Source organism: Dasypus novemcinctus, chromosome 11 (genome assembly GCF_030445035.2).
Source record: "Dasypus novemcinctus isolate mDasNov1 chromosome 11, mDasNov1.1.hap2, whole genome shotgun sequence".
Classification (NCBI taxonomy): domain Eukaryota; kingdom Metazoa; phylum Chordata; class Mammalia; order Cingulata; family Dasypodidae; genus Dasypus; species Dasypus novemcinctus.
Window position 1 is genome coordinate 41,565,532 of NC_080683.1, and position 25,314 is coordinate 41,590,845.

At 37.9% G+C, this 25,314-nt stretch overlaps 1 protein-coding gene across 1 annotated transcript in view; it reads left to right on the top strand.

Moving 5' to 3' along the window:
• COL19A1 (collagen type XIX alpha 1 chain) overlaps positions 1 to 25,314 on the top strand; it is a 376,839-nt gene that overhangs the window by 238,095 nt on the left and 113,430 nt on the right. The window contains exon 17 of the mRNA XM_023585875.2: positions 23,963 to 24,016. Within this exon, the coding sequence (XP_023441643.2) occupies positions 23,963 to 24,016 (54 nt within the window). The remainder of the gene's footprint in view (positions 1 to 23,962; positions 24,017 to 25,314) is intronic.

Below are 25,314 nucleotides of genomic sequence, written 5' to 3' on the forward strand. Positions count from 1 at the left end.
GGATTAACTGGGATTTTATCCTGAGGACCTTTGATGTGGAGAGAATTTCCCTGTCAATTGAGCCACCTCAGTTCCTGGTCTCTCCTGTGCTTCACCTTGACTCCCCCCTTTGCCACTCTTTTGTTGCGACATCATCTTGCTGCATGACTCACTTGCGTGGGCACTGGCTCACCATGCAGGCACTTGGCTTGCTGCACAGGCACTCGGCTTGCCACACAGGCACTGGCTTGCTATGTGGGCACTTGGCTTACCACAACAGGCACTCACATGGGCACTCGGCTCACTGCGCGGGCATTGGCCCATCCCACGGGCACCCACATGGGTGCTCGGCTTACCATGTGGGCACTCACATCAGCACTTGGCTTACCACATGGGCACTAGGCTCATTGTGCAGGCACTTGGCTCACAATGCAGGCACTGGTTCACCACACAGGCACGCTTTCTCTTGTTTTTCACCAGAAGGCCCCAGGGATTGAACCCAGGTCCTCCCATATGGTAGGCGGAGGCCTTATCACTTGAGCCATATCCACTTTCACCACTTGGTATTTGATAAGTTCAGCATGGTGTTGTGCTTTTTAAATTCACAACCGTATGCAACATAGGCTGTGATCATTACATTGTATTATCATTTGCAGTTCTAAAATCACTAAAGCATGTATGCTCTACACTAGCAGGGATTGTTATTGCATTGCTTAAGTCGAGTTAGTAATGTGTCTATGGGACCATGAAAAAGAAGGACTAAATTTAAATGAATATTTTCAAGTATATTTAAAGCCTTTATTTATTATTTTTTTAAAGATTTATTTATTTCTCCCTCCTCCCTCCATTGTCTGCTCTCTTTGTCCATTTGCTGTGTGTTCCTCTGTGTCTGCTTGTATTCTCATTAGGTGGCTCCAGGAACCAATCCCGGGACCTTCCAGAGTAGGAGAGAGGCAATCATTCTCTTGTGTCTTCAGCTCCCTAGTCTGCTGCATCTCTTATTGTCTCTCCTCTCTGTCTTTTTTGGTTGTATCATCTTGCTGGGCCAGCTCTCCATGTAGGGCAACACTCCTGCATGGGCAGTACTCCTGCGCAGGGCAGTAGTCTGTGCAGGCTAGTTCACCATGTAGGCCAGCTTGCCTTCACCTGGAGGCCCCATGTATCGAACCCTGGACCTCCTATATGGTAGACAGGAGCCCAATTGCTTGAGCCACATGCACTTCACTATTTAATGCCTTTAAAGCACATGATTTCAATAATATAAATGCATATCATTTGTATAAATTCAATAATTATAATGCCATCTTAAGAGAGTTAAACCTAGAAAGTATAAAGAAAAGAATAGGATACCACTGAAGAAAATTTCTATACTTTTATTCCTGCCATCCTGAGGTCCATTATTTCACACTCTCCATTGGCCACGTGTTTTCTACAGTGTTTCAGATCTTTGCAGAAACATTTCAATAGCTTTGTGCATTTATTCAATCATGTTTATAGTTTATCTCCAGAAGAATTTGAGAGTCTTACAAATGCAATCAAATCAAAATTTTTACAGTGAGAGGAATAGACAAGTGCCTAATAATTAGAGACTGGGAAAAAAGAGAAAATAACTGGAGAGGATCTACAGTGAAGGAAGCAACCACATTTGGACAAACACCTTCTTTCAGAGAGATCTGAGAGCCTATTTATTTATTGAAGAAACATTATAAATACCTGTTATAAACAAGGTACCTTGGAGGTTGTCTTAGGTCAGGTTTCCCTAAAAGCAGAGCCTAAGGAGATTCTTGTGCCAGTGATTTATAAAAGAAACCTGTAAGAAAGCAAAGGAAGAGGAAGGGCACAGACAAAAATGTGGTTTCAGGAGAAATCTGGCATCAGCCAGATGGCATTCTGGGGCACCACAGAATGTGGCCTATCTTGAGGCAAGGGCCTAGCCTTTGATACACACAGCTACATTGAGTGTGTGGAGAGGGGGCTGTAACTCCTCAGGTATCTCCAGGTAAGGCAAGCTCCGGTAGATAGGGCAAGCCTTTGGAGAAGGCTGCAGGTAGAAGCCTTTAACAGCCAACCCCTGCAGCTGGTAAGAATGGTGCACCTAGTCCTCATCAACAGCATCTGTACCAGAGTGGACTAAAACGCAATCCTTACCTTGGCAGTGCAGAGTCCTTGGCAGCTTTTGAGCGGAAGTGAAGATGTGATGAAAATCTTAATAAGATTAACTTCAGCGGCGGACTTGGCCCAGTGGTTAGGGCGTCCATCTGCCACATGGGAAGTCCGCGGTTCAAACCCCGGGTCTCCTTGACCCATGTGGAGCTGGCCCATGCGCAGTGCTGATGTGCACAAGGAGTGCCCCCATGCAGGGGTGTCCCCCGCGTAGGGGAGCTCCACATGCAAGGAGTGCCCCCCCGTAAGGAGAACTGCCCAGCACGAAAGAAAGTGCAGCCTGCCCAGGAATGGCACCACACACACGGAGAGCTGACACAACAAGATGACTCAACAAAAAGAAACACAGATTCCCATGCCGCTGACAACAACAGAAGCGGACAAAGAAGACACAGCAAATAGACACAGAGAACAGACAACCGGGATGGGGGGGAAGGGGAGAGAAATAAATAAATAAATCTTTTTTTAAAAAAAAGAAAAAAGATTAACCTCACCACATAATATGGTGTGTGTGTGTGTGTGTGTGTGTGTATGCTGGTTTCTAAGAGTGGCTGTACTTAGCAGAGGTGTACATATTTCATGGGTCTTTGGAGTGTAGTAAGAATTGAGAAAGTCAGGTGATTATGGAGTATTCATTTCAAAGCTAAGGTATAAATAGGGAAGGGGTTAGACCACATTTGGAAAGACCAAGAAAAAGACTTTTTCCCACATTACATTATTACAAAACTGAGGCTAGGAAGTCAATGTATAGGGAGAAAATGAAGGTTCAAGCAACAGGAAACAATAATAAATAATCTAGAAGAACCAGATGAGCTTGAAATCAAAGGCACTAATGTAAATATGGGCCTTAGATCAGCACCTCCACCTCAGCGACATATGGGAAGGGTGGGATGACAGTGATAAGGGCACTCACTTTGGAGACCTCATAATTTAGGGCAAAGTAGGAATGAAGGTACTATGCATATTTTTCTCATTATCAAATTTTTCAATGTAGATATGATTTATAAAACTTCTGCTGTTTAAAGAGGTGTTGGTCTCAAGATTCTTCATTGTATTCAGGCTGGTAAAATTTGCAGCTACTGCTTTCTTCTTTCATGAACATCAAGCCCAATTAAGTCTGGTAAAAGCAGAAACAGCAGGGGGAAATATGGAAGTAGAAGAAACCAAGCTAAGAAAAGTTGGGGGATGGGGAGTTGGGGAAAAGTAAATATCTGCTATTCAGAGTTTTGTTAGATTCTTCATTTGCTAGTGAAAATGTAACTCTTTTGTTTTATCCCATATCTATGTCTCTTTTTGCTTTGTAAATCACCAGTGGTATCTTAGAAGAACATTTCTACTATCAGCTGTTTGTCTGAATTCATTTATTTTGTTATAGAGATCCATTTTGCTAAAATAAAATTCTAACTTCTTTGAAAACTTTGTTTTATTGGTATAATGTAAATGATGCCAGGGTAAAATATTGTCAAAATTAAATTGTCCTTATCTTTACAGCTTTTGGCAATTTTCACTTTTTATATCTCTTTACATATGCTATAAATTGTCATTTATTTTTTCTCATATGATATAAAATCTCCAAAGCATGCTAATTAAATATAGTTCCCAAGCTAGTAGATTTCAAGGGGCTGGTTTACTATGGAAGTTATCTTGTCTGTATCTTTTTAAAAATATATTCTTTCAGTTATATTCATAATTTTTTGTATACTATAATACTAACTTGCTATGGGCTTAATCTTTCACATTGGGAGCTGATGGAAATGAATATGGTGTTTTTCTATGCAGTTGTTGCCATGGAGATAAAAACCTTTCCAAAGTAACAAGAGGATGGCATAAGAATTACTAATTCAAAAGAAGTTATGCTTCTAATTTCCTATTTAAAAAATGGTGCACTATTCTCTTTCCTTTTTATTTCATCAAAATTGCATGACTTGATTGTGTTTAATATACTTTTATTAGATAATTTCAAGTATAAGAAAAACTGAAGCAAAAAATGAAATAAGTGAATTCCCACAGGATTACTGAGATGAGTTGTTCATTTTTAATCTTTTATTCTAAAGACTTAAAACATTCCTAATTATCTCCCTCATGTCCCACCTCCATATTCCTTCTTTATAACTTGCTACTCGATTGCAAAACTAATTACCTGTAATGGGTTTCTTTTTAAAAAATTGTATTTGCTTTCTTTTTTGCCATACAATTCTTCCCAACAATTGAGCATATTTTCTATTACTAACGCAATTATGAAGATGAGCAGATCTATGAAAGTTTTTCAGATTTTAGTAGTCACTGTGCATGTTGAGATTTTTGAAAGTCTTGTAGACTTCTCTTAGAAAAATCAAATTGGAACAGTGTTGGAAAATATTCTTTGCCTTAGAATTATTTTCCTTAATCAAATACACTTTGATTCTATTACAATAATGCCAGCATCATCACTTCCTAGAGACACTGGTATTAGCTAAACCCCCCCTAACACTGCTGGTTAGGGGTGGGAAGAGTTTGGCACTGGAATAGGATTGTCGTGAATGCTGTGCCTACAAAATGCCTGGGAGAACTTTGTGATGGAGAAAGAGGAATAGGGAGAAAGGCCAGAGAAAGTAGACCCTACCTTATCTACGTATTCCTCATAATTAACCCTGCACTTACTCCTTGTAAAGCATGAACTAAAGTCCACCTAGTGTTGATTTAAAAGCAAGTGGAGCAATCTAGAGGACTGTCACTGCAAAAGTGATAGGAGTTAATTACCCATAAGTGCAGTATAGTACAATGCTATTCAGTGTGGTGCTTGGACCAAAATGTTTCTGGGCAGTGATAACTACAGAAATAGCAATATGTGTTCTTTAAGACTTTTACAGTAATTTAATTTTGCTATGAAATCTAAGCATATGATTACTGGATTCATCCAGTAGGACAGGCAAAAGATGAGTTGAACTAGCCTGGAGAGTCACAAGTGCTACTAGCTGCATACAAATCATGAATAGTAAGACCATATCACAACAGGTGACATTTTAAAGTTAGTTTGTGAAGTAAAACCCAAACATATAAGTATCTGAGAAAATGTAATAATCTAATTTTCTAACTTGTTATTTTTTAAATGACTTTAATTTTGAATCAACTTAGGGGAGTCAAATTTATATTACTTATTTTCAATTCCAATTAACTATTGGCAAAAGAAACTTCCCTGGATTTGGGTGGTACTTATTTTCAGAAGAAGTAACCAAATGGCAACCATGGAAGCGATTCCAAAGAAATGAAGGTGGAAAGAGTTGATACTAGTTTTATGAGGAAATATGGTCATTCTTATACTAAGTTCTACTAATTGATGGTGAAGTATTAAACCACAGCCTGATTTTTGCAGAGATGTACTGGCTGATGAAGCAATAAAACCATCAAAATGTAAGGAACATTTACACACAAACATAAAGCAATAAATTGGGGGAAAAAAGGAATTTTTGAAAGAATGAGCATTAATTTTAAAAGCCAATTGAAGCAAAAGTTCAATACTTGACATTTAAATATTAGTTCTTTTGAGGCATTTATAAGCCAGAGCATTAAATTGCTGTGGTCCAAGGAATGTGCTGCCTCACCTCTCTGAGTCTCCATTCTTCAGTTATACAACAGACATAATACTAGTGATACCATACCTGGCCTGACATGATTAGAAAAATGAATAGGTAAAATCACCAGGTCAGAGTCTATTGCAAAGGAGGTGCTCAGTACCTGCTAATTATTATATAATTCTTAAAATATTAATTTCTAAGTATTTAACTACAGTGCAACCCTATAGTGCTAGAACTAGGAAACATTTAGTGGCTCTTTCAGTATCCCAACGGCCCTTATGGATTTCTTCCATTGCATAGTTGCCTAGGTTGTGCTTTGAAGAAGTGTGATCAGACAACTGTGCTCCCCTGGGTGCCCAGTGTAAAGTTGTCAGCCCTGGGATAAAGGACTGCCTTTTTTTTTCATTAGCCCAAATGCACCGTATATGCTAATGATGGCCCCATCTCCTGGGCCATTAAAATCAGATATCACTATTTTATGGGAGCATGAAAGTATGGTTTGGTGGACTTTTCCACTTAATAACATGCTAGGTAAGTCTTTACTATAATCGGTCCCCCAACACACATACAAAAATAACAAAGTATATCTGCTCTTAATGTTATTTTAGAACAGATTTGAAAGGTCCTTCACTTTCTCAATTTATAGACACAGCAGCACATCAGAAGTAAACTATTTTTAACATAGGTTGACACAACATTTCTTGAAATGTTTTATGGACTGCAAATGTTTCATAAGAATTCTTCATTCTTTCTCCTTCCATTCCTTGATGTTATGAAATATGTCAGGCTCTTTTTAAGGTCATCATGTATCTAGCTTCTTGAAAATGTATACTCCATTTCAAAGCTCTAGGAAACTGATACTTTGGATCAGTAGACCCAGATTTAATTTCAGCTTGCTGAGTTTAGCTTTTAAACTCCATTTAAAAATATTTGCCATTGTTGTGCTATTAGAGAGACCACTAATGTTTTGGGTAACTGAAAGTCTCTTATGATATCCAATCTTATGTTTTAAAATGTATCTGAATAAATTGAATATTGGAAGTGAGTTATGCTACTGCAACACTTACCATAAATTAATAATAGAATTGACATTTTACAGCATAAGCTTTTTTCTAGCACAGGAAAAGTAAAACGATGCTGAATTCCTATGTTCCTCAGATTGTTTATTTCTTTTCTTTGATGAAAGACTTGAGCAAAGTAGATTCCGATATGGACAACCTTGAAAAATAATTAAGACTTATGCCAATAATTTAATAATAGCCTTGCAGTTTTTGTCCTTCTGTAGTTTCTACTTTGGAAAGGTTTTCATTTGGAAATGCTATCTACTTACAATAGAATGTACTATTTTTTTAAATTGATTTTGTAAAAATATTACATTAAAAAATATATATATGAGGACCCCTTCAACCCCACCACCCCCACCCCACCACTCCCCGACCAGCAACACTCATTCCCATCATCATGACACATCCATTGCATTTGGTAAGTACGTCTCTGGGCACCTCTGCACCTCATGGTCAATGGTCCACATCATGGCCCATACTCTCCCCCATTCCATCGAGTGGGCCCTGTGAGGATTTATAATGTCCGGTGATTGCCCCTGAAGCACCATCCAGGGCAGCTCCAAGTCCCTAAGACGCCTCCACATCTCGTCTCTTCCTGCCATTCCCCATACCCATTAGCCACCATGTCCACTTTTCCCACTCCAATGCCACCTTTTCTCTGTGGACATTGGATTGGTTCTGTCCATTGCACCTCTATGTCAAGAGGAGGCTCAGATTCCTCATGGATACTGGATGCAATCCTCCCGTTTTCAGTTGTAGGTACTCTAGGCTCCATGTTGTGGTGGTTGTCCTTCTTCAACTCCATCTTAGCTGAGTGAGGTGAGTCCAATAAGTCAGATTGTAGGTGCTGGAGTCTGTTGAGGCTCAGGGCCTGGCTATCACATTGTCAGTCCAGAGATTCAGATCCCCTAAATATATCTTAAACCCCGACACCAACTACAACTCCAGCAGAATGTACTATTAATAATAGTTAAAAGTAATGAACTGCACACACACACACCCCCAACAAGGATAGATCTTAAAAATATAATACTGAGTACAAAATAATTCTCTAAATTAAAATAGTTTTTACAAATTTCGAGATACCCAAAACACTACATAATATTCATATATATATATATATGAGGTTATTTTATATATGTGTTTGTGTGTACATGTATATATCAAACTTTCATGAGGATAACATCAAACTCATGATAGTAGTTATGTCTAGGGAGAGGGGAAGGAAACAGGACTAGAGCTGGTCAAGGAATTCCATTTAATCTGTAACATTTCATTTATTAAAAAAAAAAAGTTGAAGAAAATATTGCAAATCATTACCAGCTGTTAATTCTGTGCTCTGAGAAAGTGATCATTTATTCTGTTGGTATTTGTATATACCTTCATTTTTAAATTTTCTCATCAAAATAATTTCAAATTACTTACAAAGGTTTTATCTTCTGTATTCTTTATAGCAACATTAGCAAAATATAAATTCCCAAACATCACCAAATCCTAAATAAATTTCAAGTGTTTTAGAAATATCTATTCCCACAGCTTTGCTGTCAATACTTTTCTAAAAGTATGGTTATGAAAGAGATCACCCTAATGAAGGATCCTCATTTGTCTCGTACCTTTTCAGTAAGTTTGTACTAATTCTGTTTTCTCTAGTAGCTCAATCCAAAAACGACTAAAATTTATTGGGCACCAACTACTTGCCAGGCACTCTTGTAGGAACTGAGGTTAGAGCAATAAGCACAATAGACCAGGGGTCAGCAAACTAGGGCCCACGCCTGTTTTTATAACTAAAGTTATATTGGAACACAGCCATGCCCATTCATTTACATATCATCTTGTCTATCACTGCCCTTCAATAGCAGAGTTAGTTATGTCAAAGTGCACAGCCTACAAAGCCTAAAGTATTTATTAACTGACATTTTATGAAAAATTGCCAATCTCTGCAATAGACAAAAATCTCTGCCCTCTTAGAGATTATATCCTGTTACAGAGAGACAATAAAATAAGGCGGCAGACTTGGCCCAGTGGTTAGGGCGTCCGTCTACCACATGGGAGGTCTGCGGTTCAAACCCTGGGCCTCCTTGACCCGTGTGGAGCTGGCCCACGTGCAGTGCTGATACACAAGGAGTGCCCTGCCACGCAGGGGTGTCCCCACATAGGGGAGCCCCACACTCAAGGAGTGCGCCTCGTAAGGAGAGCCGCCCAGCGTGAAAGAAAGTGCAGCCTGCCCAGGAGTGGCTCCGCACACACGGAGAGCTGACACAACAAGATGACACAACAAAAAGAAACACAGATTCCCGTGCTGCTGACAACAACAGAAGCGGACAAAGAAGATGCAGCAAATAGACACAGAGAACAGACAACTGGGGTGGGGGGAAAGGGAGAGAAATAAATAAATAAAATAAATCTTTAAAAAAATAATAATGTTTTTGTGTGTTATACGGTGATATAGACAACAAAAATAAGAAAGTAGGAAAAGGGCACTGGGAGTTGTGAGGAAGTCAAAGAAAGCTTCATTGCAAAGTTGACCTTTGAACAAAAACCTAAAGAGAAGAAAGAGCAAGTCTTGTAGTAATCTGGAGGAAACTGCTTCCAAGTAGCAAAAGCGTTAAGTATGGAGGTCTGAGGTGGAGGTTTCTTGGAACTGCAGGAAGCCAGTGTGTCTGCCAAGCAGAGCCCTGTAGGTCATTGTAAGGAATTTTCCTTTTACTCTGTATGAGGAGTCTAGCTTGTTCTTTATAAAGTCTAGAATATTAATTTCCTTTAGAGATTGATGCTATAGCCATAAGTGCTATCTCCTTAGGTAAAACTCTTTAAGTTTGAAAACTTCATTTCTAACCCTGCCAGCGGTCCCACCAACCCCTCCCATTGCTTATAGGAAAAGAGAGCAAAATAACTGGTGGATGCATGGTACTAATATTCAAAAAACATTTTCATGGACATATCCTACCCATTGGTTAGCCCTGGTGATACACTAGTGGCAAACAACACATTCTATGTAAAACTTTATTTTGAAACCAATAAGGCTGCTTCCATTTGACTAAATTTGAAATTGCGAGTGCGGGATATATTTTTTCTAGGTACTTGTCAAGAATGTAATTGACTCACTAACTCTACATCTGAATGTGTTCAACCACCCTCTCCACCATGCAGTTTGATTCCTCCAGGAAAGTTTGGAATCTGTGCACAGGAGAATAGGTAAACATTTATGGAGAACTCTCTAGATGACAGGCATCATCCCTGCCTGCAATGCGTTTACTGTTTAATAATGGAGAAAAATTACAGAAAACTCTTTTCAAACTTAGATATTCCTCTTAAAGCAAATACTTATCAGGCATTTACACACGTGCTGTTTTTAGGCATGTGTATTTTATTTCTTCTTTTTAAAAGATAGAAACAGCTTAGACTGAGAGATGAGATGACTTGGCCAATTAAAAAAAAGTTCTAATGACTAGGTCTCTGACTACTCAATACAATACATTGAGTACAATACACACTGTTTTCCATCTTATTTTTATTATTATACCAATGATGAATTAATTTTTGTCATAAAGATATAAGAGTTAGAATTCATATTCACCTCAAGTATATATATACCTTTCTAAAACATAAAACATGATGATGACCAATAAATGCATCACATATTTAAAGAGTACCAAATAGAAACATTGCTATTCTAATTGTCCAAAGCCACTTATGTCCCAGTTTAATGCAACTTAAGACACTTAAAATATGGCAATATATTATTCTCTTTCCTTAGATCTTTTTAAGGAATCTTAATATTTTTGTGCATGAAAACTAAGATGGAGGGAAGAAAAGAAATATTCCTTCACTATACTATAAGCTCCTTAAAGGCAAGAGCTGCGTATATTTTTCTCTTTAATCTCCAATACATAGCATAGAATAGTATTTAAAAAACGTGCAAATGCTTATCACTGACACAAGATTATTGATTTACTTTGTTTTCCTCCTCATTTGTGTTCTTCACTGGCAGTTAATTTATCATTAGGGTGGTAAAAACAAACCTGTAATTTCAATTGCTTCCAAGATTAATTCTTATACTTTTTGTTATTAATGGTTCTGAATGACTGAATTTAAGATCTTGTCTTCAGTAGTTCACACATCCAAATGAACCATTGTGTATTACCATGCAATTTTATGTTTAGAATCACATAGGCAAGTGATCGGACTTTTCTATTTGGCATTGGATATCTTGACATCTAATAAACCTCACATGTGTTCTCTCCATCAAATGGATTTAAAGCATATTTCTTAGATATAACTTTCTCTAAATAATCATCAGTTAAAAACTCTACTGTATGTAAGGAAAAGATAATGGCATAACTATTTAAATTTTTACTTTTTATCCCCCAGCCATTGGATTCTCAGCCATGATCCAATATAGTGGGCCTTTTTCTGTCATTAGCCTCTCAGAGTTCTTACTTGTAAAATTCATTGGGCCTTTAGTCATCCATTAACTTTAGAGCATCCTTATAGCTGTGAGTTTGTATCTTACAAGATAACCAAACAATGGCATTATTTCCCAGTAAGGACTCTGAGTTATTGGTTGACGATAATATAAATGAGAATATAAACTACATTTATATATTTCTGGGTGTGAGCTTAAACATTCTTTTTTCTTCCTGCAAGGTCTTTCACTTGAGTTAGGTCAGCCAACTGACATATTGCTCATTAATCATACATATTAACTGGAGTAGTTAAAGCTTTAAAATTCAACTTACCATTCTGCCCATTGGGACTAGTTCTTGTTTTCTAAATGTGATGACATATGCTTCAGACACTGCTAATTAGGTCTTTCCCTTGAAAATTCATCCTGACATGTTTCAAGAACATTTTTTCCCTTGAGTCCCAGTTCATTAAAATATTAATATCCTTTTATAAGTCTTGTAGGATTACTTACACAATGCAGCTTTCTGTATTTTAAAACTATAGTTCATAGTGAAGAATGACATTGATCACACTTCCTGTGATGTTCTTTTTTCCAGTCAAAAACAATGGTTAGGTAAGTATCAGAGAATAATAGTTATATTCAGTAGCACAAGCTGTTAGCAGAAGGTGAAAATATTTTGCATATGTCAATGGAAATACTATACAGAAAATCAACTTCTGATTATCCTCATAAGTAAAAGGAAGTGTTGGCATAGACAACCTAAAAAAAGTTCAATTAAGCCTCTGCAGTAGACAGTGAGTTTACAGTAGTTTTATCTTCCTGGCAGGTACTTAGATCAACCTATATATCCAAACTTTTGAAAACAAAAGACTCTGAATGGATCCCAGTGGATTCCCATCACAAATAATAACACTGAGAATCCTTATCATAATCTACAAGGCCCAATGTGATCTGGCTTGCCCCCCACACACACATACACACTTATTTGCTCTCCTCTAGCCACACTGTTTCTTGCTGTTCTTTGAAGAAGCCATACTCTGGGCTTTGATCTTGCTGTTCTCTCCACTATATGCTCTTTCTCGGACTTTGTTTGCATCACCAATAGGCACACTTGTCTGCTGAGGCCTTTGCCGAATTTTCTATCTAAAACAACACACTTCCCTACATAACTCTGTATCCCCTTACCCTGCTTTATTGTTTTGCAATTCTTCTTGCTATCCAATATTACATATCTTTCTTTGTCTACTGAACAGAAATGCAGAAAGTATAGCATAAGAGTAAGGATCTGAGTGTACAGCTAAGTTGCCTGGATTCAAGTTCCAACCCTGCTTCTTACCAGAGACATCACCTCAGGCAAGGTGTGACTCAGTTATCTGTAAAATGGGGATACCTTAAAATATTTCAAGAATTAAATAAGTAATTATATATAAATTTCTTTGAATGGTGCCTGGCAGATAGTAAAAACCATGTGTTGTCTGTTACTATTATCATCCTCCATTGGGGCATAAGATCCATGAGGGCAGCATTTGTGGTATTTCCAGAGCATGGAAAAGGGCCTGGTTCATAGTAGAGACTTAATAAATATTTGTTGGATGAATTAATGAATGAATCTGGACCCATAACAGCTCAGGGTGGGAAAATGTCTTACAAAAACATTGAAGAGGTGGCAGGTGAGCAAAAGAAGATTTTAAAAGTTGTAATGGAAATTTTATGTAGTTGAAAAACCCAAATTGGTTATACAGTTTTTAAATATGCATATTTGTATGTTTGTGTGTATGCATGTACTAGCTGTAACAAGGATGCTGGGAGCAAGGTCTAACTGTACGATACTTTTCCGTATGGGAACAGAAAAGCCAAAGGAGAATGTAAAAAGTATCTAAGAATCGGGCAAGTTTCACTCACAGTCAGGGCTGGCAAGGGCCAACTGCAACACCAGCTTTCCTGGGAAGCCCTACTTATTCTGAGAAAATGTTGCAGCTGAAGTAGAAGAAGATTCTGAGAGGAGGCATATTGATAAGGACAATTTCTGTATTACTTTTATCCAGTTACAGTTTCATTGATATTGGATGTTAAGTTTAAGGAAATGAATAGTAGTATTCAAATAAAAAATATACCTGGTGTTTGTACAATGGTATGTCCCCAGATGTTCAGTTTTTGAAGGGATGTCAATAAATTATCACCTATATTTAAATCAATCATGAAAAAAATGTAATGGGCAGACTGGAAAATGCCTTTTGAACACACTTGATCTAAAGGTTGTCAATAAGTATCAGAGGAGAAGAGGCCAAGGAGGGGATACACATCTACGACATATTAGTGCAGAAGCATCCTGGGAAGGCTGTCCCTGTTGAGGGTAACTTGTCAGGGTGTAGCGCCCTGTCTCATGTCTGTGAGTGTACACACAATGTTCCCTGCTCCTATTTCCCTCATAACAGTGAACCTCTCCCAATCCCCAAGGGGGAAGCTGAAGCAAGTTATCGAAGGGTAGCACATGACCAGTTTGGGAAGAAACTTCATTCTCACTTTCCTTCCCTGGGACCCCTGAGCTCACCTACAATCAAGTGAATAAGTCTGTCCAAATAGCTGTTGTGAATAGCTGCCCCTCCTCTCCTGTACTGAAGGCGAGATCCAAAAATATATATCTAAATATATTTTTCCCCAGTATAGTTTGTAAAAGACAGAAAATAAATTTTTGCTGAATAGACATAGTCATCTTTTTTATAGCATTTGATTCTGAAATGAGAATCTAAATATTCAAATGCGTTTTAATCTATTAAATTCACTTTGATTAATTGAAGAGCATACCCTGATTTTTTTGTGTTTCAGAATTGGATGACCTTCATAGTTTCATCTTATGGAATCTCTGGAATTCTGCTAGTTTTTCAGGCAGCTATTGAATAACTGCAAAGTGTTTTTCTATGAATTTTTGCTGCTAGTCAATTTCAACCCTTCACATTGAAAATGCAGCTATAAAATTCCACCCCTCAAGGATACATTTCATCTTTTGAAAGTATGCAGATCAAATATGCTGAAACTATATCCTCTGTAACTTTACCTTAAATTGAAACTAAGATATAAATATCATTAATGATTTCTTTGTTCCCGTGCTGGCTGGTAGCTGAAGCCTGTTTCTGTTTCACTACTTGGGCTTGAATTTATGTGAAGTTAGGGGTAAACCTCACCACCTTGTATTTTATATGAACATTTCTATTAAATAAGACATTATTATTTTATATACACTTACTGTCCTTCTACCTATTAATCTTATCTACTCTAAACTTAAAAATATGATGATATTCTAGATTCATGAGGCATTATGAAAATGCTTGGTTTTTGAGATGTAAAAGCCCACAGGCAAAATTCTCAGACAACGAAGATATTGTATAAGGCAAATTTCCCTTCTCCAATCCAGGAGCATCACTACTAGGAACTTCCAAATATGTAGGAAAGAACATTTCCACGGTGACTTCCAGTATCCACCCTTTGAATGTGGCACAAAGCCATTAAAATATATTACAGCATGTTCAGGAAATTGTTTAGTCACACCCTACTGCTGCTCCACCCCTGGTACCGAGATGAATGATGAAGCAAGTGCCTTGGCAGAGATTGGCAATGGCAGGCATAGAAAACAGAGCCAGAAATCAGGACTGAGAGACTTGGTGGTTTGGCAAAGCAATCGGGAGTCCAGACAAATGTGAAAGGAAGGTTTCTATTAGCAGGATGGCACCCTGGAGAAATCAGGGTAGATTCCGAGGCAAGAGCAAGCAGAAATCAGTTGAGTGGGCAAGAACCAGAAAAGATCCAAATATCAAAGGGCAAAGTAATAAGTGAATAGGTCATGTTAAAAATCTGGCTTGGTTGTGAGAAAACAAGAGAACCTCAAGAATTACAACAAGTAGTATAGGAATATTAATGTTAATTGGAGGATAGCTGGAGGATAATATAGGGAATGCATAACAATGATTTTGGCTATAGATGAGGATTGTGATTAATAGTATAAATACAGGAATGTTCTTCTACTACAAAGTGTTAAGAATGTGGTGATACATGGGAAAAATATAACTGATGTAATTTAGAAAATATAGATAACATCGTAATGTTTTTGTAGCAAAAGCAAAGTCGGTACTATATTAATACTAAAGGTCAAAAAAAAGAAAATGGGATTTGTTTTTGTGAGATAAATATGATTAAGCATTTTTTTCTCTTCCTTTTTTCATTAATAAAGAGACCTTGATTATGTCATTTAACTAATATGTATGATCTGTGTATCTTTCCGAACATTAAGAGGAACAATTGAGTTAGTAGTTGGAATTAGATGAGGTAAGAGTGCCTGGACAGAACTTTTTAGGAGTCATGCTTCCATAACTTGTTGAGCTGCCTTTTTCTGTTATTTAACTTTTTGCATTTGAAATAAAGTTATTTTTAAAAATTATTACAGCAAAGCCACTTAAATTGTAAATGATCAGGAAACCTTAACCCTGAGAATTATAGGTTTGAGAATCAGATATACTTGGGCTTAAATTTTTGCCCCACCAACTAAGAGGTGAGTATTTTGAAGCAAGATGATTAACCTTTCTTCCTCCATAAAATGGGAACAATATCACCCACCCCACAGTAATTTTGAAAGGATTAAGTGAGAAAATGCAAATCACATGCTTAGCACTGGATGCCTAGAACATGGCAAGCACTTGATACGGTAACATTTTAATAATCATTAGTCATAGACCGTTCTGACATTTCCTGGTACTACAGGGACAGCTCAAACCTGAACTATACTTATTTTCATGACCAGACTAGTACCAACATGATAACTTAATAGGAATGCCTAAGTAGTAAGCACAGATATTACTGACCCCAGACCAGACCGTCCGTCCCAGCCCAATGTGTTGATGAAGTGTTACCATTTATTCAGATTGTTATTTATTCACTTAAACCTGGAGAAGGTTTAATAGTAACATCACAATTTCTAACTTGTTTTGAAAAACAAAGTAGAGTCCATCCTAGGAAGAGAAAGGAAAAGGGCAGGGAGATAGAGAAATGTTGGAAGATTATTTAAACACTTTAACATCATAACCTAAATCAGGAAAGCAATATTAAGAAAAAACATCATAGTACCGATTCAACTGTCCCCAGATCTTAACCTATTTCAAATCATGTGTTCACGCTGAATTACATCCTCTTCCCCTGTCCTTACAGCCTCTTGTCTGATAGTGATGAGAACTTTATGACTAGCGCTGCCGTATAGATGTCTTTGCGTAAATATCTGTTAGGAAATAAAGTGCTCTTCAGACATTATACATTCCTCACATAATTATTCCATTTCCATTTTTCACATATCATTGATTTCCAAATGCAGTAACTCTTTACAACATCAGTCATAAATCTTATTTCCGTTCACAATGTAAAAAGAGAAAACTAAACCTCCCAAATAGTTTGTAATGTTTTCCTGTGTAATTAACACCTCACTCACAGTTGTGTGTGCCAGTCAAGCCCTGTCCTCTCTTCCTTGACACTTCCTTGATACCTTGTTGTTCAGACTGAGCCGATGCCTAAGCATATGCTAAATGCACATAGGCCAAAAGAGAAATATTTAAAAGGAGTCAGCTGTATTAGAGACACCTGGAGCGACGACTTAGACACTTGCTTCATGTGGGCTTCGGGTCTGCATACCAGGCTTTATTTATGTCCAGTTATTGCCATAACCATTTCTTCCTCATCATCATCCTCATCAACAAAACACATTTGTCCACTAAGTACCGGTAGTCCTTTATTTGCATTCTTCCCTTAATGCTCCTGGAGGGCCAAGTGTTTATAAATCAAGTGGCTAATTTAAGGGACACGTGCTCTCCTCCTGCAAGTCAGGCAGGAGGCGGCAGGTTATTTTTACTGTTAAAAATTTGAAGATGTCATTTATTTAAATAGCCTTCTTGGTTTTCCTTCTTGATAATAGTGACCCTGTGTTGTCTTCTACACAGCAAATGCAGATGGGTTTAATTCAAACAAAAGCAAACCATGGTGGAAATCTCCTGGTTTCATGTTTAAAATTTTTACTGAAGTATAACATCCATTCAGAAAAAAAGTATCATATGTGTACAGCTTGATGATTTTTCACAAACTGAACACATGCATGTAAATGCCACATAGAAACTGAATGTCGTCACCCACAGAAACCCCTCTCACGTTCCCATCCAGTCACTCCCCAACCCCCGATGTATAATCTGTTTTAATTGCCAAGAGCAGAGACTAGGCTTGTCACTTTTTATTCTTTGTATAAATTGATCAACTTATGCAGAGAGATCCATGCATATTGTTGCATTTAGTTGTATTGCATTTTCATTGCTTTATAGTATTCCACTGCATGAATAGACTGCAATTAATTTTTTTACTATTATATCTACTCTTAATGGGCATCTTGACTGTCATTTTTATATGAAAAAAATCATATGCATAGTTAAAAATGAATTATACCTTTTTAAAGTATGCATAATACATATTTTTTAAGGTTTCCTCGATACATTTTGAAACACTTTTTTAGGGGATAATGGAGAATTGGACAGAAGATGATAGATGGGAAGGGCAGAAAGGAACTAATATTTGGGAACTAATATGTGCCAGACACTACAAAAGGCATTTTACATATGATCTTTTTTTATTCTTTCAACAAACCTGTTGCAAAATATAAGAACCAATTACAACAGTGAAACCTTGACAGAGAAAGGTTCTAGAAGATAAAAAGCAGGGATCCCACCCAGGTGTTCTTGAGCCTGATAGTGGGCATTTTCTTCTCAAAGTTGAACATAACCACAAAACCCAATGAATACTTCTATTCTGAGCCACAGAATTTACAAGATGTAAAGGGACATTTAGGACTGACTGATGTTAAATAATGAATTAAGAGCTTCAGGCATAGAGCAGTGGTTCTTAAAGTGTGGTGCCCAGGCCAGCAGCATCAGTATTATTGGGAACTTGTTAGAAATGCAAAGTCTCAGTCTATCCTATCCTACTATAGCAGAAACTGGGAGTAGGGTCCAGCAATTGGTTTTTTACCAGCCCTCCAGATTGGATTGAGCACTACTGTGTAGTGTTACTCAATTTAAGGAGATATCTACATTGATGTCTAATAATCTTTATACTGTTGACAAACATAAAATTGGCATGTTGAGCACTTTCAGTCTTCTAAGGCAACCTGAAATGGTAAATCTATGTTTTGTGCTTTATATGGCAGTTTTCAGGAAAGTGTTGGATTAGCCCAGTTGTAATAATGCGGAAACAGTAGGTTTCTGTCCATTTGGAGATTCTGCCATACTCTAATTTATCAGAGTGGCTTATGAACAAAAGGCCACCTGGGAACAGCCACCTTAACCAGAACGGCCTCTCCAGGCTCAGCAGTTACCTGTCAGGGTTTTCGCCCCCGCCCACATCCAAGCACCTTTAGCCTTGCTTTATAGTGGGTCTATAATAAAAGAACTCAAATAGTAGGAGACAGAAGTGGAAATGAACAGGCAAAAACCACCCCTCCCTTCTGCATCCCTGGATTCCCTCTGGCCCTATCATCTACAGCCCCAGCCTCGGGCCCTCTCCTGAATGTCCCCAGAGCTCTGCAGAATAGAACAAAGATTCAGATTGCACTTTCCTCTGAAAAATGTGTGAATCTTTTATTCCTAGCATACAAGTCTGGTTTATGCCTGTTGCTCTTGAATAATTAATAATAGTGAAATACTCTTCAAATTGTACTGGATTAAATAATAAAATTTATCCTGCCAAAAACCTGCTGTTATCTCTTAGGTATGCTGCTGCCTTTTCCATGAGGTTTTTCTTTCAGAGCAAGGGCAGATTGTGAGACTGTATTCAATGTATCTGGGAACCTTGAAGGGAAGAAAGGCTAATCAGAAGCTGCAGATGAGAACAGTGGAAAGGAAGAGAGTTGATGTCTGGGCTCCTTGGGGAGTAGAAAGATGTTGTCTGGGAGTGGTCATGACCTTAAAAGGCTTCACTGAAGCTGTGGCCCCCTAGTAGCTTCCCCATACTCTGAAGTTTCCATCCCTATTTCTCATCCATCTTCCTTCTGCTCTGTCCTGTCAGAGACTCTGCCACAGGTCACTGAGACTTGGGACTTAAGGTAAACCTGTTCCTACTATACATTTGGTAGTGGTGCCAAGTAAAAGGTGATTGGGTTGCTTTCTAAAGCACATCTAAAGAAATTGTTCAAATCTGCTTTAGATTGTTCACTAGAAATTCCAACCTAGAAACCACATTTAAACTGAAAATATGTGCCAACTGAAGTCCTTTGCACACAATACATTCCAATACTTTAATGACCCTCAAAAATGTTTTACCATCGTATACACTCTTAGCAAGTATGCATAAACAAAATCAGCATTCTCTCTGCACCTTTCTAGCATACACATCAGTTCACTTTGACAACGTCAAGGCCGGTATAAATCAGTAGTGATAAGAGTTTGGGTGCTTGCCCATACCGTACTGAAGCATGAATGCTTTCCTACTCCACATCTTAAGACGTGCCAGTGTTATGTTACAATATCCAACAGTTGGTTTGCCTTAAACATTAACTCTATGATAAAATTTGACCATTTTTCAGTGTCATTTCCTCTACTTCCTGCCCAAATCAATATACATGTCTCCTTTAAAGAAAGGGAAATGCTAACAAAAGCTGGTCCCATGATTTTAACTTACCTCAACCTAATGCATGCTTAAAGAAAGAACCAATCACCTACTTATATGCCATTGATTTCATTTCTTTTTACTCTTGTGAATTAATAAATTACAATGTGTTCTCTCTCAGAGTGAACTTTTTAATCAATGATTAGTCCCCACAGGCTAATTACCTTTCATTTACTAAAGACCCAAAATATTGATTTTCAGAAAGTGTACACTGCACTACAAGAAAATTCTGTATATGTTTTCAGGATATTAAAATGCATGTTCATTCTGATTGTATAATCCCTGCAAAAGTACTCTGAAGTTTATGTCTCTGAAATGAAAGGTATACAAAAACCCCACTAAAGGGTTACTTATGGAAAAGGCAACTATTTTTATATGAAGTTCTTGATCATATACCTTAAATTGCCTACAACAATGGAAGCACTTCCCACCCAATCACAGCAGAGTGTTTGCTTGCTTACTTCCCAAACCTTACTCTGTTGGTTCAGCTACCATTTGTACTTCCTACCCCACACCAAGCCTAGATGAAAACCAGGAAGATCAAGAAACTCTTCCTAACATTTTCAGAGAAAAAAAACTAGTGAACAAAATGGACCTTAAAGAATTTATGCTTACAATTCTCCCAAAAGAACATTGAAAGATCAACCCAATACTTTTGCATTTTAAGTAGCAACAAGTCTTAATACATATTAATGTACTACCAATATGATAAATCTTTAATAACAATGAAACAGAGTGACATATTTAGAAAATATGTACAGGTATACCTCTGAGAAATTGCAGGTTTAGTTTCAGACCACTGTAATAAAGTGACTATGACAATAAAGCAAGTCACAGGAATGTTTTGGTTTCCCAGTGCATATAAGTTTTATTTACACTATACTGTCATCTATTAAGTGTGCCATAGCATTTTGTCTAAAAAAAAAGCAATGTACATATCTTAATTAAAAATACTTTATTGCTAAAATATACTAACCATTATCTGAGCCTTCAGTGTGTCCTAATCTTTTGCCTGGTGGAGGGTCTTGCCTCAATGTTCATGGCTACTGACTGATCAGGGTTGTTGAAGGGTGGTGTGGCTTTGGCAATTTCTTAAAATAAGACAACAATAACGTTTGTCCCATCAAATGATTTTTCCTTTCATTGTAGCTTTCTCTGTAGCATGTAATTCTATTTGATAGCATCTAACCCACAGTAGGACTTCTTTCAAAATTGGAGTCAGTCTTCTCAAATCCTGTCATTGCTTTATTATCTAAGTTTATGGAACAGTCTAAACCCTTTGATGTCATATTTCAACAATTTTTACATCTTCACCAGGAGTAAACTCTATCTCAAAGAACCACTTTCTTTGCCCATCCTTAAGAAGCAACTCCTCATCCATTAAAGTTTTATCATGAGATTGCAAGAATTTAGCCACATCTGCAGGCTCAACTTTTAACTCTAGTTCTCTTGCTATTTCTGCCACATCTCCAGTTACTTCCTCTATTGGAGTCTTGGACCCTCAAAGTTATTCATGAGGGTTGGAATCAACTTCTTAAAACTCCTATGAATGTTGTTATTTTGACCTCCCCCATGAATCATGAATGTTCTTAATGGCGTCTAGAATGATGAATCCTTTCTAGGTTTTCAGTTGCCTTTGCACAGATCCATTTCAGAGGAATCACTATCTACAGCAGCTATAGCCTTATGAAATTTATTTCTTTAATAATAAGACTTGAAAGTTAAAATGATTTCTTGATCCTGGGCTACAGAATAGAAGTTGTGTTAGCAGGCATGAAAACAACATAATCTCATACATCTCCATCAGAAGTCTTAGGTAACCAGGTGCATTGTCAATGAGCAGTAATATTTTGAAAGGAATCTTTTTTTCTGAGCAGTAGGTCTCAACAGTGGGCTTAAAATATTCAGGAAGCCACGTTATAAACAAATATGCTGTCATCCTGACTTTGTTGTCCCCTTTGTAGAGCACAGGCAAAGTAGATATAGTGTAATTCTTAAAGGCCCTAGGATTTTCAGAATGCTAAATGAGCATTGGCTTTGACTTAAAGTCACCAGTTGCATTAGTCCCTAAGAAGAGAGTCAGCCTGTCCTTAAAATCTTTGAAGACAGGCATTGACTTCTGTTCTCTAGCTATGAAAGTGCTGAATGGCATCTTCTTCCAATATAACACTGTTTCATCTTCATTGAAAATCTGTTGTTTTTTGTAGCCTCCTTCATCAATTATCTTAGCTAGATAACTGGCTGCAGTTTCTACATCACCTTGCACTTTTATGCTATGGAGATGATTTCTTTCCTTAAACCTCATGTACCAATCTCTGCTAGTTTCAGACTTTTCTTTTACAGCTTCCTCACTCTCTCAGCCTTCCTAGATTTGAAGAGAATTAGGACCTTGCTTTGGATTAGGGTTTGACTTAAGGAAATGTTGTGGCTGGTTTGAACCTTTATCCAGACCACTAAAACTTTCTCCACATCATGAATAAGACTGTTTTGCTTTCTTATCATTCTTGTGTTCACTGGAATAGCATCTTTAATTTCCTTCAAGAACTTTTCCTGTGCATTTACAACTTGACTAACTATTTGGCACAAAAGGCCTAGCTTTTGGCCTCTCTCTGCTTTTGACATGCCTTCCTCACTAAGGTTAATCATTTTAGCTTTTGATTTAAAGTGAGAGACATGCAACTCTTCCATCGACTTGAACATTTGGAGGCCATTGTAGGGTTATTAACTGGCCTAATTTCAATATTATTGTGTCTCAGGGAATAAGCAGGCCTAAAGAAAGGGAGAGAGGGAACAGCTGGTGGGTAGAGAAATCAGAACACACACATTTACTGGTTAGGTTCGCCATCTTACATGGGCATGGTTGTAGTGCCCCAAAACAATTAAAATAGTAACATCCAAGATCACCGATCATAGATTACAGTGACACATAGAATAATAATGAAATAATGTGAGCGTTAACAAAATGTGATACAGAAACCTGAAGTGAACACATGCTGTTCAAAAAATGGTGCTGAGAAACTTGCTCTACACAGGTTGCCACTAACCTTCAATTTTGAAAAATAATACCATATCTGCAAAGCACGATAAAGTAAAGCACAATAAAATAAAATACACCTATACTGAGAAATGTTTCTTATTCAAAATTTATGCTTTTAATACCTGTGCTTACTTCCTTCTGTTAGACAGAAAACCATGTTTAAGAAAATAATTTTATAGTAGCTAAATGTTCTTTAAATGATATTAGACAGACATTAAGAATTTTAGTACTTAGTTATAACACAATTAGAATTCAGACCACTCTTTGAGAAACACCAACTTTAATGATAAATGCACTTATTATTGCATCCCAAATTACGGAATCAACGGATAAAATGCCAATTTTAGCTGTCTTTCAGATATTTTATATTACTTTACCAGAGTATCAAGGTTGTCGATATAGTTAGCATTTAAAGGGCTGCTAGTAACAGTTAAGATTTATTCATTTCAGGCACTGTATTTCTCATCTTGGTTGTAAAGAATTGGCCTGTTGCTTTCAAAATTAATTGATGTTAAAAAAGTCATGTGGACCTGGAATTGTTCAACATTTTTGTTAATTTTTTTTTTTTAAGATTTGTTTATTTATGTATTTCTCTCCCCTTCCCCCCCCCCCCCCCCTGGTTGTCTGTTCTCTGTGTCTATTTGCTACGTCTTCTTGTTTGTCAGCCTCTGTTGTCAGCGGCATGGGAATCTGTATTTCTTTTTGTTGCATCATCTTGTTGTGTCAGCTCTCCGTGTGTGCGGCGCCATTCCTGGGCAGGCTGCACTTTCTTTTGTGCTGGGCGGCTCTCCTTAGGGGGTGCACTTCTTGCGTGTAGGGCTCCCCTATGCGGGGGACACCCCTGCGTGGCAGGACACTCCTTGCGCACATCAGCACTGCGCATGGGCCAGCTGCACAGGGGTCAAGGAGGCCCGGGTTTGAACCGCGGACCTCCCATGTGGTAGACGGACGCCCTAACCACTGGGCCAAGTCCACTTCCCTGTTAATTTTTACTCTATTCAATGTTGCTGCTTAATATTATCCTGTCTTAAAGTGAAATCAAAGTATTTATTGTCTGTTTTTATTTGGTTTCAAGGGAAGGCGAGGAAAAACAGGACCACCAGGGAAACCAGGACCCCCAGGACCACCCGTGAGTAAACAACAGAATGACTGTCCCTTCTGAGAGTCCCTCTTTATTTCTGTGCTTTTTGAAGGTTGTTTCCAATGTAGATAATAATTTGCTTCTTTCCACTCCTTTAGCACTTGGTTGAATAGTTTATACACTCGATGCTCTTCGGCACAACACACTACCAATATCCACGAGAGAAGGGAGTCTGTCACAGTCTGTCCATACTCACCCACTTCTTTATTACGTGGACAGGAACAAAAGTGTACTGCCTACCTGAACACACTCAAACCAAGAATCCAAATAGTTGAATCTGCTTCTGAACCTACATGAGCTTCATTTCCTCAGTTTCTTACCATCTAGGCTGGTAGTAAATTTGACATCTGGGGATTCATATTCATTTTTCTTGCTTCAGAACTATTTAGTTTGTAAAATTACATAGAATGTTGTAGCTGATAGACCTATAAAGATATTCTAGGCCATTATCTTATCTCTCTCCTTTCCTCCAAGCTTCTAGAAAAAGAATTCCATTTCTTTTGTTTCCATTAACTCTTTCTTTTTTTAAGATTTAATTATTTATTTTATTTCTCTCCCCTTCCCACCCCCCACCCCAGTTGTCTGTTCTCTGTGTCTATTTGCTGGGTCGTCTTCTTTGTCCGCTTCTGTTGTTGTCAGCGGCATGGGAATCTGTGTTTCTTTCTGTTGCGTCATCTTGTTGTGTCAGCTCTCTTCTTGTTGTGTCAGCTCTCTGTGTGTGCAGTGCCATTCTTGGGCAGGCTGAACTTTCTTTTGCCCTAGGCAGCTCTCTTTACAGGGCGCACTGCTTGCGCATGGGACATCCCTGTGTGGCAGCACACTCCTTGCGCGCATCAGCACTGCACATGGGCCAGCTCCACATGTGTCAAGGAAGCCCGGCGTTTGAACCGCGGACATCCCATGTGGTAGACGGACACCCTAACCACTGGGCCAAGTCTGCTTCCCTCCATTAACTCTTAAATCCACTAGACTCTGGTTTGTGTCTAAGCTACTCCACTGACACTGCACTCCCTAAAGTCACCAGTAATCTGAATTGCCAGATGTTCTGAACACTTTTTGGGCTTCACCTTACTTTCCTACTATATGGGATTTCACACTATTGACTGCTTTCTCTTTTTTGAAACTCTCCATTATTTTGGTTCAGTGACATTGTTTTCTTCCTCCTATCTTTGAACCAACTATTTTGTCTCCTTTATTAACATCTTTCCCTCTGCCCCACCTTTCTTGGATGGATTTTCTTGGATGGATTAATGAATCCTAATCTTTTTCTCCAACCCAGACATCCC